The 14,139-nt window shown below is 33.8% G+C and overlaps 1 protein-coding gene across 1 annotated transcript in view; it reads right to left on the bottom strand.

Annotated features, from left to right (window-relative positions):
• Positions 1–573: 573 nt before the first annotated feature.
• Positions 574–14,139, bottom strand: part of RNF2 (ring finger protein 2) — a 33,098-nt gene continuing 19,532 nt past the window's right edge. The window contains exons 4-7 of the mRNA XM_027868477.1: positions 11,491–11,706; positions 6,091–6,363; positions 3,784–3,955; positions 574–2,718 (exon numbers count right to left, since the gene is read on the bottom strand). Of these exons, the coding sequence (XP_027724278.1) occupies positions 2,617–2,718; positions 3,784–3,955; positions 6,091–6,363; positions 11,491–11,706 (763 nt within the window). The 3' untranslated portion in view covers positions 574–2,616. The remainder of the gene's footprint in view (positions 2,719–3,783; positions 3,956–6,090; positions 6,364–11,490; positions 11,707–14,139) is intronic.

Raw genomic sequence — 14,139 nt, 5'->3', positions numbered from 1 at the left:
TGTACGAATAAATTGTCAAAGTATTACCTAGTAAGATGCCATGAGATGGAACTACTTTAGTAAATATATAATTGAAAGGCTATGAAAAAATTATAAATTCCAAGTAAATAAGTATATTGAAACCTTTTGCTCCTTTATTCATCACACTCAATTTACACAAGTAATCTTTTTCTTGGTTTGATAAACCTCAAGCACATCATCTTTTGAAATAAAAAAAATTCTCATTCTCAATTTGAATTAATGAGGTTTTACTATATTTTACACTGCTATGATTAAACATCTACCAAAATAAGGCAGATACTATAAAACTCGGGTAGGAATAAGATCATTATTGAGGCAAAGGAGACCTGCAAATCATTTATTTCATTGTTATGTATGTAAATGGCACAATAAGCTGAAACATTTTGGATATGCTTTGCAGTGCTACATTTCTCATTTTTAGATTAAGCCATTTCTATTTCTGTTAGATGGAAGGATTCAGAAAGTTGGACCAGGAGCCAGTACATATAAGCTTTGGAATCATACAAGTTTTGAGTTGGTTATTTTTTAAAATAAAGACAGTACACTCAATGATTTATCAAATGCTTACATTATATTTTGTAAAGGACAACAGTCAATAAATTCACTAATGGTGTAAAGAGATTACATCCTCCCACACTGACATATGAGCACACACATACATTCTCTAAACATAAACATAGCTTAAATTCACAAATACCCCTTTTGCTTCAAGACTAAAGTTCTATTAAAAATCACACAATGGTAATTTAGTTATTTGATGCAACCACTAATCTAGTATTTTCCCAATAAAACCCAAGTATTTATATCACAAAACCCAGGTTATAGTCAGTGGACATGCATTAATATACAACTGAACATTTCACCAAAAAAGGTACCAAATACAAAATTTCTCTTAATTTTGGTGGCTCTCAATTTCATGGCACGTACCAAAAAAAAAAAAAAATTTGTAAAAACAGGTTTTAAATATTAGAAAGAAATGGTAAAAAAAGAAATTATTTAATAAAACTATTGAGTTTTCATGTAGGGCTGAAGCACTTAAAACTGACCCCCACCATCAAAACAGATGGCTAAATATTTACAAGTATTAGGCTTTAATTACAAGGGAAGTAGAGGATTCCTTTCTTCCTCTCAAAACCTTACAGGGTTTGGTTTGCCAATGTTAATAATTTTCTGTAAATACTGTAACACTAAAAACTCAGAAACATACATGGATATGTGGCAGGAATGAGAAATAACACAAAAATTTTCTAATTTTTGACCACCAGTACAAAGCCTTGTCACTCCCAAACACCTAACACTGTACCTCATATTACAGTAGCACCAAATTAAGAGTAGGCAAGTGCAGCTTCCTCTTAGGTGATGCTACTACTCCTTTAACAAAGCATCCTGCACTCTAGCAGAGCAGGGCTCAAGTTCTGGGTGGGTTTAACATATTTTTCTGTGGCTCAACAGGAGTTGCAAACTATGCTCTAACAACCAAAAAAACAAACCAAAACCCAAAAAACAACCATTGGGGTAAAGTTAGAAAACAAAATGATAAATACAAACTTTTCAAATAAAAAAGTATATCCTCATTTTCCTTCTGTCAGTGTCATGCTGATCTCAAAACCTATAGCCACAAAAAAAAGAAGTGAGGGCAGCTTATTGAAATAGTACAGTATTTTTCATCAAGGTTAAAGTGCAAGTAAGTATATCGCAGAATCTCTGGTATTACAAGTGGGTTATCAAATACTATAAAAAAATGACTGTCACAGGGACTAAAAAAGATGTTTCAGTTATGATCAGAAAAGTGATCCCTTAAGTTTTATATGTGAGGACTACCTATTTAGGGCTAATTTAACTCCCACGCCTACCAAGATTTTTGCAAATATTATACCAGTGTTTCTTTATAATGTTGATTTGTGTAATTCACTAACTACAGCAAGAATCCTAAGGCTGTTACAGGAAGAAAAGCAAACAAAATGACACAGCTTGACAGTAAAATAAGGAACATCAATTTTTAAACAAAAATGCTAGCAAAGAAATTTTGTATAATAGAGAGAATCTCATGAAACAAAAATTTAAGCATATTTATTAAGCCCTGGTCTTCAGGTGAAATAGATAACCTATTTCACCTAGGACTGTATTAAATATATCAGGTCTTCAGGAAGAAGATTATATCATAAATTATATATGTTCCTAAAAAAAATGCAAAATCCACAATTATACCCTTAAGCTAGCAAAAATATCACCATAAACCAACCTTAACACTCTTTAGCTTTAAAAAAACTTTTGAGAAGAAAAAAAACACTAATTAAATCTTCCTCTGCCAGATGAGAGCCTCAAATGGATCCAAAGCTTCATCAGTGAAAAGACACAAGTTAGTAATTTCAAAAGAACACACTGGATAGCTTCATTCAGTCCCTTTGAAAAAGAAAAGCTTAAATAAAAAACAAACAAAACACGAATTCTAATAGTGTAAACAAGTCTGGCTCAGCAAGGAAACTGAACGCAAATCCAAGATTATGTCCATGAAAACAATGATGGTGCATCTTTAATATTAAAGAAATCAGAGCTATAAAAAAAAGTTCATATTCAAAGCCATCTTTCCAAAGCTTATTTGTGCTCCTTTGTTGGTGCGTAGTAAAGTTCCATGGGTTTGTTCACTTTCCAGTATTTCTCACTGACAAGTTCCAAGGAAAAAGAACCATTTAACACCTAAGAACAAAGAGAAATATGTATAATTGGGGGTAATAATTATTATAAGAATTGAGAATATGAAAACAGCCAAAAGACATTAAACAATAATATTGAAAAACAAAATACAAATTAGTTCTTCTGTCTAAAAGCTACTTCAGCTAAAAACAGCCTTGCCATTGGCATGGCATATTATAAGAAATAAAGGCCATAAAAATCAGCTTCCATAAAGAGAAATTTCTCTTTCTTTTCCCAATGACCTGGTACGTACAATTTTCTTTCAATAAGAGAAGATATATACTTATAGAAATTCTCTAGGCAAATCACTCTAAAACAATAAAATTATATACTGTTTCACTAACCCATATTTTCCCCTTTATTCATATTCATTTTTCCAAATGCTTTAAAGCATACATCTGCTATGGATAAACATCATGACACTGAAGTTAACAAAACTAGCTCCAACCCCCCTTTATGAATCAAAATGTATTTTGTATCCATCATTCGCTAAACTTCCTTCTGTCCTCTCTGGGTCAGTGTGATTGTAGAAGCATAGTCACATGTTTCAGATCCAATAGGCACTTAAGATCACTAAAAAGTTCTAAAGGAATCAAACAAAGATTGCCATTCTTTAGAAAATAAACTCCATAAAATTTCTTCTGTTAGAGTAGAGAAAAACCCTCAAGTACAGAGTTCCAAAGACTCTCCAAGGTATACTGCTCAAGTCTCTCAGTTAAAAAATGTTTAATTTGTTGCTGTAGCTTCTCCTATCCTTAATCTTCATTCCTCACAAAAGTGCTGTTAAGTATTCAGTATAAAGAAAGTAATCAAGTATTCAAAGGGCATATGAAATATATGGCAACTTCAATAAAGGTATTAAGACTTGAAGTGAATTCAAGAATCACATGACAAATAATTTCCTCCAAAAATCTTAGGTGTTCACAGAATAAGAAAAGGCTTCCTAGAAAAAAGGAAAGTAACCATACCTTCTATACAATGGGGGCGGGGTGCACTTAAGATTATGTTGTTAAAACTGTAGCTTAACAGGATTACATATTAATCCAAAAAGTAGCTTCAGGTACTCACAGTGAACTGTCCATTGGCTGTAGCAATGTAAATAGTGTACTGCTTCTCACTGGCTGTATCAAGGTTCATCTGGTTTGATTCTCCCTTGCTCCGAAGCTCTTCTAAAGCTAATCGCACAGCGAGGTACTTGGATAAGTGATCAACTGTGGCATTGCCTGAAGTCTTTATATATCTGAAAGAGAAGGAATTTTTAAAAGCCTAAGTTAAGTACTGAAAACAAAAGTAATCCACAAAATCTACTTAGAGTGTGAGTGCATCTATAATTTGAGGTACAAAATAAATGACTATCTGGAATGCTGACTATGAAACACATTTCTGACTTATATAAATTTCTAAGATATATTTCTGCATTTCCTACAGCTCCTATCTTGCTCTACCCCATCCACTGTATCGATATCCTACCCTTCCTTCATAACTCAACTTCAATGGTATCACCTACACAGCAAAGCTTTCCAAGTCTCTATCCTTGGGAATGCTTTTTCCTTCATTTAATTTCAGTCATTTATACTCTTCTTATACAGGTTATTATTGCTCTAATTTGTATTATAGTTATCTACATGTGCCTTTGCTCCTCTCCCAATTGTAAGGCTTTTGTAGATAAGGACTGTAGGTATCTCATTTATCCTTGAATACCCTTGAATTGATTGCATAGAGTATATGCTTAACAAATGTTTGGCAAATTAAAGAAAAGTAGGGATAATAGCAGGGCCCTCCCAAAGTGGTCATCAAGTACTGGATGTTATCTACCTTCATTTTAACTGGCCCCCCCCCCCCCCATATGCTCTACTCAATAATAGTGCAAAGTGAAAAGACAGACTCCAAATACAAATATATACAAAATGGAAAAAATCAGAACACTATATACTGTCTTGCATGCTCTCTAACACCTAATATTCAAAACTTCAGATTTCTCCCATCGGTTGAAGAACAAGAGTAGGGAGAGCAAAGGATGGAGGGGCTCTGGAATTCCTACATCATCTTTATGTCATGGTTTTAAGTGTCATAAACTCAATTACTTTAATTTCCAATTTACTAAATTCAAAATTATTTATAAACTCAATCTAAAAGCATTTATTAAAATTTACTACATGACAGGTTAGTTGCTAGGGTAAATGACACAAATATAAAAAAACCAAACCAACCATTTCCTGCCCTCGAGGAGCTTTCACTGCATATAGAAAATAATATGCACATACCTAAGTATACATAGAGTAAATCCAAAGGAATGTATAAGTAGCTGATGGGGAGGTAAGAAGTAGTCTCATGTAGGAGAGGTTATTTGACCTAAGCTTAGGACGACACCAGGGATTTTAAAAGTTGGAGGTGATAAGGGACTGTATTCCAGACTGCAACTAGAAAGAGGTGGAAGGTGGGACATCAGGTGTGAGGATCAAAAAGGCTAAACTTGTAAAGTGCATGTGGTGGTGGTGGTGGTGAAATAATTTCCTTTAGTCACGTTCAACCCTTCATGACCCCATTTAGGGTTTTCTTGGCAAGGATGCTGGAGTGGTTTGCCATTTGCTTCTCCAGCTCATTTTACAGATAAGGAAACTGAAGGAAACAGGGTTAAGTGACTTGCCCAGCATCACATGGCTAGTAAGTATCTAGGGCTGGATTTGAACTCAGGAAGAGGAGTCTTCCTGACTTCAGACCCTGTACTCTTATCCATCATGCCACCGAACTGCCCCGAAAAGTGCATAAACAGGATTAGTTTATAATAAGGATAGAAAGGTAAACTGGCATCCCTTTGTGAAGGGCTTTAAAAGCCAAATACAAAGATTTTGTATGTGAGTCTAGAAGTAACATGGAACCACTGGAAATTACTGAACAAAGATATAATCGAACCTATCCTTTAGGGGATATTCCCTTTGCAACTATGTAGAATATGGACTGGAAATGGGCAAGACTAGAGGCAATGAGACCAATTAGGAGACTACTGTCCAGAAAAGAGGTGAACTAGCTTGATGACTACTGAGTGGAGAGAATGGAGCTGATGCAAGAGATGTTATAGAGACAGAATAAGTAAAATTTGGGAACTGAATATGTGCAATAAAGGAGTAAAGATTTAAGGATGCAAGGTTGAAAACCTCTATGACTGAAAGGAGAGTGGTACCTTCTAACAGTCCCTGTTAGAAAGTGTATACCTATCATATCACTTATAAAAATTAAAATGAGGATTCAATTCAATAAGCATTAAATATCTCCTATGTATAAGGCAACGTGTGTAACAGGATGCTTAAAGTCCATTTTCGTTCTAAAATGAATTCTAAATACTGTTCAGATCTTTTGAAATTAAAGCATACTTACCTTGTCTGTGCACTGTCATCTTTCTCCATAAGAGTGGGATGAGGCCTGAAAACTAATTCAATTTCACTAGCACCATCCATTACTGGATCTATTGCCACAGTGGCATTGTTGTTATCAAGTTCTAATCCAGAATCATCTGATGTTTTGGTCCTTTTGTTACTAGGCCCTGCTTCTTGATTACTGTGTGTTGATGCATTACTACAGTGTGAACTGTCCCCATTATCCTCTGCTCCACTGCCATTTTCAATCTGTTGTTTCTTGCCTCGCTGCAACCTAATGAACAAAGTTATAAATGATATTACTAACTAGTCACTAATTACTAAAAGCAAAACAAAAAAGTAGCAAGTTTTATACTTTAACACTTATATCCTGACCTAAAGGTATAACAAAAACATTTCCCCCACCACAGGCTTGTAAAAAATACCCTATAAAAATTAGAAGAATTAAAAAACACGTAATAGCACTTAAAGATTAGCATTATTACATTACAAGTGATAGATTAAAATTGCTAAGAGAATTTCCAGGAAAACTAGTTTTCCTTTGTATGCATTATGTGTTTTAAAAGATTGAAACAATTCGAATCCAACATTCATTAATACAAGAAAAAGTACACTTAATTTTTTAAAAATTACAACCAATATATTTTCTCTAATATCTATTTCTATTTAACACAAGATATTAAAATGAGTTTAAACTCTTGAGTACAAACCAAGTGATGAGGATGATAGGGCTTTAAGGTTTGCAAAGCACTTTACATATCTCATTTGATTCTGATAAAAAGGTGGGTGCTATTATTATCCCCATTCAACCAATGAGGAAACTAAAGATGCAATAGGTTAAGTGACTTGCCCAGGTCACATAGCTAGGAAACGTCTGAATTTGATTCTTCCTGACTGCAAATGCAGTGCTTTGAGCAAAGTGGGAAACATCCCAGCAGCAACCTGGGATTTAAAAATGTATCGTATGAAGTTCACACACAGATATGGTGCTCTAACTGCCTATAATGTAATGATGTGTCCAGAAATCCTAATTCTCTAGTGATGCCACTGAATTTTTCAAATAATAGGTAATATTTATATGGTGCAGCTAGGTGGCACCACAGTGCACAGAGTGCCAGGCCTGGAGTCTGGAAGACTCATCTTCCTGAGTTCAAATCACTAGCTGTGCAACCCTGGGCAAGTTACTTAACCCTGTTTGCCTCAGTTTCCTCATCTGTAAAATGAGTTGGAGAAAGAAACAGCAAACCATTCCAGTATCTTTGTCCAGAAAACCTCAAATGGGATCAGGAAGAGACGAATGAAAAATGACTGAACAACAAAAAATATTTACATATTATTTTAAGGCTTGAAAAATGCTCTACATATATTATCTCATTTGAGGGTCACAACCACTCAGTAAGATAGGTGATATAATTAAACCCATTTTTACATTAAAAAAATAAAACTCAAGAGATTAAATGGCTTGGAAGTCACTGTCTGAACCAAGAACTAGATTCAGATCATCGTCATTCCAAATCTGACATTTAACATACTTTGCCCCCTAGCTGCCCCCCACTTCCCTTTTAAACACAGATATTTCATTTTAGCCTGCCTGAGTAATTAAGCAATGTATACTGAACACAATTTAACCTTATCTTGACAACTAAGATTGATGAGCATCATCTCCTGATACAGTAGCTATAGTGCTACCCTAAGGTACCATTTAGACATACTGGGCTTAGCATGCCTTTTCCCTGAATTCCTCTGAACTACTGCCATTCTCCCTTATCATTTCTTGTGTCTTCTCCTTCTGTGATCCCATTTTCTGACTTCATATCTCACTGCCATTAGTGGGTCTTATTTTTTCCCCAGGTTTAACTTCTTAAGGTATCACCTATGTAATAATCTCTGTTGTCTGCCTACTCCATCTCTGATTATAATCTTACCCACACCTAAAAGTTGCCAGGGGAAAAGAGACCACCAAAGTATTCTGTGTGAAATTAAGATAAATAATGGTCTGTGCCTGAGAAGGGAATAGGATGGCTCCATCTCTCCCCTATCCAACAAAGTACAGGAGTTTTGTAAAAGAAGCTTTTCCTTAGATTCACAGGACTTTTCCCTTTCAGTTTACCTAAAGGCTGAGATTACAAGTCTGCCAGCCTAATAAGTAGAAGCTCTATTTAACTATTTATTTAGTTCAGATTATAAATAAGTCTGGCATAGTTGTATTCTCCATGGAGCTTTCTGATCCAATAACATAAACTGCAGGGGGTTTAGGAAATTCCTAGTTCGAGGAAAGTTTCAGTGACCTTATATCCAAACAACAGGTGTTGTTACATCCAAACCAGAGATAAGGTGACATAACAGAAAGAATACTAGTCAGAGTCAAGGGATCAGATTTAAGGTCTTGCCTCTGCTTCTGACAAGCTGTGCAACACTAGACATAAGTGATTTATAATCATAATTTATATGTAAAACAGCCTAGCTCACATTTGAGGAATTATACTAAAAGCAACAACTACCTACTTGCTTTACCAGTCTTGGGGATTCACCTCTATGTCTCATTTCCCCTCATCTGTAAAACAAGGGCATATGACTAGATGACCAATAAGGCACTAGCTAGCTCTAAAATCTGTACTCCTATAACCTGTGTAAAATGCTAAGTATTATAAAAATGGAAGGTACCACTATACAATGATCCAGGTTGAAACTATAATCTGTCACATTGACAGTTCTTCATCTGGTTGTTAGACTAAGTCACTTGATCTGAATTTAGGACCTTTAATTAGCTGAACAGCTTTGAAAAAGTAAGTATTGTGACTTCTTCTCCTAAACTGTAAAAGTTAGACAAATCTAAATATAAAATCATAAAAAGAAGGGCAGAGGGAACACTTGTAGGAAGAAAGGGAAGGAATAACTCTTTCTCATGAATGGCAAAAACCTGTAAAGCAAAAATCATTAAGCACAGGATGAAATCCATAGCCCCTGTCCCCAAATAACTTTATTTAGAGCAAAAACAAGGAAAAGATAGGAGGCCTGCTCTATCTGCCGAGGAAAAGCTGACATAATGTTAACAGAGGACAAAGAAAGACTAGAACTACTCAGTCTCCCTTTTTGTATCCATCTTCTCTATCGAAGATAATGATATTCAAAATTAGAAAGGGTAAAATAAACATCAGTAAGAGGAAAGAGTAAGAGAACACCTAGCCAGCATGAATGGGTTCAATTCTCCAGGCCATCTCAATTATCCCTTGGTCCTAAAAGAATCTACAGATGCAATCACATGCCTGTAATACACTCTCTCCTTTCCTCTGCCTTGTAGAATCCCTTCAGGAGGTAAGCACTGTCTTCTGCTAAATGATTTCCCAACAACAAGTAATGGCCTCTCCCCTAGACTACCTTCTTTTTTTATTTTGTATTTAGTCTGTATAAACTTATATACATATATGCTGACTCCCCCAGTAGAATGCATACTACTTGAGAGCATGAACTGTTTCACTTTTGTCTTCATATCCTTGGTGGATGGCACATAATAATACTACTTAATGCTTAATTAATAAGTTGAACAGGAGATATATAAAGAGAATGAATTGAGAAACATGGTTTGAGGATTGTTTAATCACTTATCACCAACCTAAAGGAACATCTCCATGATACACTACAGGTTTCTATACAAAGTCCTGTCTCTTCAACATTTTTATCAACAACTTAGATGAAAACATATATGCTTAACAAAAGTGTAAATGAGAAAACCAAAGATGGCTTAATATCACGGATGACAAAATCAAGATTTTAAAGGATGAGCTTGAAATAATAGGCCAAAACTAAGAAGATTAAAATCCAATAGGGATAAACTTAAAATCCTATATATAGTTTGTTGCATAAAATAAGTACAAGACAAAAGAAGACTAGGGCTTTTAGTCAACTAAGCTCAACATGAGCCAACAGTTATGCTAAAAAAAAAAAAAAGGTTCTTTGTAATATTCGGTCATATTAATATGGCCACCCATTTGGTAGTAGTCAGATTACATACATCTTAAAATATTTTATTCAATTTTGAGTACCATATCTTAAGAGAGTCATTAGTTAAATTAGAATATTTCCAGAGAAAGGTAAATTCATGAGTAATCTGGAAACCAAATATGATTGCATGGTTAAAAAAAAATAGTGAATTTTACCTTACAAAATAAATGATTTGGGAGAACATAATACTTGTATTCAACTAAACGAACAAAAGACATGTGAAACACTGCCTCTCTGAAGCTTCTGGAAGCAAATCTAGATCAATGAATAGAAGTCAGACAGAAGTATTATTTCAGTTCAGTAGAAGGGTGAACCTTCTTATAACAAAAGCTGACCAAAAGAGTGCATTGTAAAGGTAGTGAGTGTCCTGTCAATAAAGGTGTTCAAGCAGAGGCAGGATAATCTCCTGTCAGTACTTGAGGAGACTCTTGCTTTGAGAAGCTGACTAGATAACCTCCAGAGTTCTTCAAACACTAAGATTCCATGATTCTGCCAATAAAATACAACACTTAGTCTTTATTCTCGCTTTGATACATAGATTACTACGTTAGTTCCTCATAGCAATAATGGAAAACATCTTTCAATTAGCAATCGCTGGCAAATCTGAACTGCAATTTGGATTCCAAAGAGACTGCAACAATCCTCAAAATGGAATTAATCAATAAGCATTTACTAGACACTAAATGCCAGGTCTTGTGCCAAGTACTATAATATAAAGAAAGGCAAAAACATGATCCCTGCCCTCAAGTAGCTCACTTTTAATGGAAGAAACAAATGCAAACAACCATGTACACATACAGAAGATGGATACAGCATAATTCGAAGGTTATCTCTGTAAATTACACTGGAGGAAAAAAACCCTATTAAACATATACTCTTATATACACACTCTCAAAAGTTTCAAAAAGAAAGTTACACTAATTCGAATTCTATTCACTGGGACCACAACTCAAAAGTATTTTAAAAAAGAGAAAGACAAACATCTGTTACTGGGGGGAAATGGAAACAACCAAAACATTCAATAATTGGAAAATGGTTAAATAAACTGTGGCATACAAATATAATCAAATATTATGATGCAAGTAAAATTAGAAAGTAAGAGGAATTCAAAGAAATCTGAATGAAAATATCTACATGAAATAAGTTCAAGCAAAGAAAGAAGAATCAAAAATAAGCACAGAAACTAATGTAAAAGAAATATACATAAATATCAAAAATGAGGAAGTAATGTGTTATTATCAATATTTTATGATGAAATTCATTTGTTCAAATGTAAACATCCACACAGTCTGTTTAAATGTTTTTACTGATAGTTATCTTCACAATAAACCATATAAAAAAACAAAAGTCACAAAAATTCATCAGTTTCCAACCATTCACTATCCTCTTCCCCACATACCTGTTCATAGCCTGTATCTTCAGTCCCTCTTCAATACTGTGACTGAGAGCTTGTTGATTGTTGTGTTTGCTGATCCTTGCTAAGACTCTCTCTTGATGAGCTTCATATTCATCACGACTTGGATAAATTTTACTGATGAGAGCATCAAAATTTGGATCCGGCCTTAGTGATCTTTTGGAAACCAACTTTTTCCGACAAGTAGGACATTCTTTGTTCCTAAATGAAAAGAAATAAAATTAATTTATAAAATGCTTATATCCTTAAGTTAAAAGAAAATTATCTGGTCTGCAACTGGTTGTTAACTTTATAAGGCATGATCTACCAATCAGCAATTGTCAGGAATGAGTTAAAAAAATTTAAACAGGGGCAGCTAGGTGGTACAGCAGATAGAGCACTGGCCCTGGAGTCAGGAGGGCTTGAGTTCAAATCTAGACCTCAGATACTAATCCTGACTGCCTCAAAAGAAAAAAAAAATTTAAACAGATCAAGATAAATACTTTCAAGAAGAATATTTTTTAAAATTCTTGTTTAATCATATTTATAGATCTTTTGTTTTTAGACATGTTATAAATATATATTATTTATATTGTGCTATACATAAAATGTTATAGATTATATTACAATCTTATACTTGGAGAGAAACTTTCTATTTGACAAGAACTTTTGGGAAAAATAATTTGCAGTTTGGCAGAAGTTGGGTTTAGACTCACTACTTATACCATAAACTACAATAAGCTCTAATCAGATGTATTAGTTATTTAAGGTAATACCATAAAAAAAACAGAAAATCAAGATAGTTACTTTTCACAACTATGCCTAGAACAGGTCTTAAGAGATATATAATTATGTTTTATATTTATACATACACATGTATGTCATGCTAATTTTTAAATATTCTCCATCATGAAGTCATTCCTTATAACAAAGATTTTAAAAGAATTTAAAAAAAGACCCAACAGTTTGGCAAAACTAATCAATAGATGACCCACATTCTACACCCATAGTTCCTCTTCCTCTTCAAAGAAGGGAAGAAAGTAATTTTTTTCAATTCTTCTTCAGGATAAAACTTGATCTCTGTAATTAACACTTTATTCAGTTTCCTATCTCTGTTCTTTCCATTAAGATTTTTGTAGTCACTGTGTATATTCTTTTCTTTTTTTTAATTCATTCTGAATCCATTCATATAAGTCTTCCCAATGCTACTCTGAATTTAAATAGCCACCATTTCTTATATTGCTATAATATTCCTTACATTCATATTGCAATTTGTTTAGTCATTTCTCAATTGATCTACATCTATTTTGTAATCAGTTCATTACTACCACAAAAAAGTTAAGTTATTTCTGAATTTATATCTTAGTGTATGTGGAACTTTTCTGTTGTTGACCTTCTTGGAGTATGTTTGTAGGCTGTGAAATCTTTTGATAAAAAGGCAGGGACATTCTAGTCATATTTTTAGCATAATTCCAAACTGCTTTCCAAAATGCTTAGATCAAAGCACAGCTCCAGGAATAATGTATTAGCATGCCTATCCTTCTGCAGTCCCTCCAGTGCTGACTATCCTTCTCTTATGTCATCTTTCCCAGTTTGCTAAGTGTAAGATAAAACTTAAAAAGTTATTTTAATTTGTATTTTTATTATTGCAATTTAGTGATTTTGTATAACCTCTCATATTAACAGTTTGTAATTTCTTTTGAGAATTGTTTTGTTCCAAGGTTTTCTTTGTCTACTTATCCAGAGAGAAATAGCCTTCAGTCTTAAATATCTGTATTAGTTCCCCATAAATCTTGATTAGCAGATCTTCATCAGAAATATCTGATGCAAAGATTTTTTTCCTCAAGCAACATCTTCCCTTCTTATTCTAGTTGTGCTGATTTTGTTCATGTAAAACCTTTTCAATTTCACAGAGTCAAAATTATCTATTTACTATTCTGTGATCATCTCTGTCCTTTAAGACCTGTCCTCGAGGCATAGCTAAGAAAGGTAATTGATCTGGTTCTCTTCTAATTTTCTTTTTTATGGTGTTACCTTTAATAGTAAGGTAACACATCTATTATTAGCTTATTATAGTTTATGGTATGCGGGTAGTCTAAACCTAATTTCTGCCAAACTGCCATTAATTTTTCCCAAAAGTTCTTGTTAAATAGAAAATTCTTCTTTAAGTAATTTATGCTCTTAGGTTTGTAACAATAGCTAGCATTTACACAGTACTTTAAGGTTTGCAAAGCACTTTACAAATATAACTTTATTTGATCCTCATAAAACCCCTGGGAAGTAAGTGCTATTATTATCCTCATTTTACAGATAAGGAAATTGAGATAGAGTTTCACTTGGAAGTATCTGAAGCAGAATTTGAACTCTTCCCAACTCTAGGTCTATCAATCTATCCACTGAACTTTCAAACACTAATTTAATTCAGTGGTTTCTGGTTCTTCCTTATCTATAGTTTCCTTTTTATTTATCTTAACAAAGATCTAACAAGATTTATAAAATTCTGAAAAATAAAATTAAACTTTCCCATAATTACTGTGTTATGTGCATTTTTTGCAATTTAGTTACTTTTCTGGTATCTTATCAGTTGAAGAAAACTGAAGGGAAACATGACAGCTGTCTTTAAGTACTTGAAGGACTATTACGTGGAGGGGGAAA

The sequence above is a fragment of the Vombatus ursinus genome, unplaced genomic scaffold (genome assembly GCF_900497805.2).
Source record: "Vombatus ursinus unplaced genomic scaffold, bare-nosed wombat genome assembly UNPS02014789.1, whole genome shotgun sequence".
In the NCBI taxonomy this organism is placed as follows: domain Eukaryota; kingdom Metazoa; phylum Chordata; class Mammalia; order Diprotodontia; family Vombatidae; genus Vombatus; species Vombatus ursinus.
The sequence above is the reverse complement of the archived record's forward strand: the minus strand, read 5'-3'. Positions and strand labels throughout refer to the sequence as shown.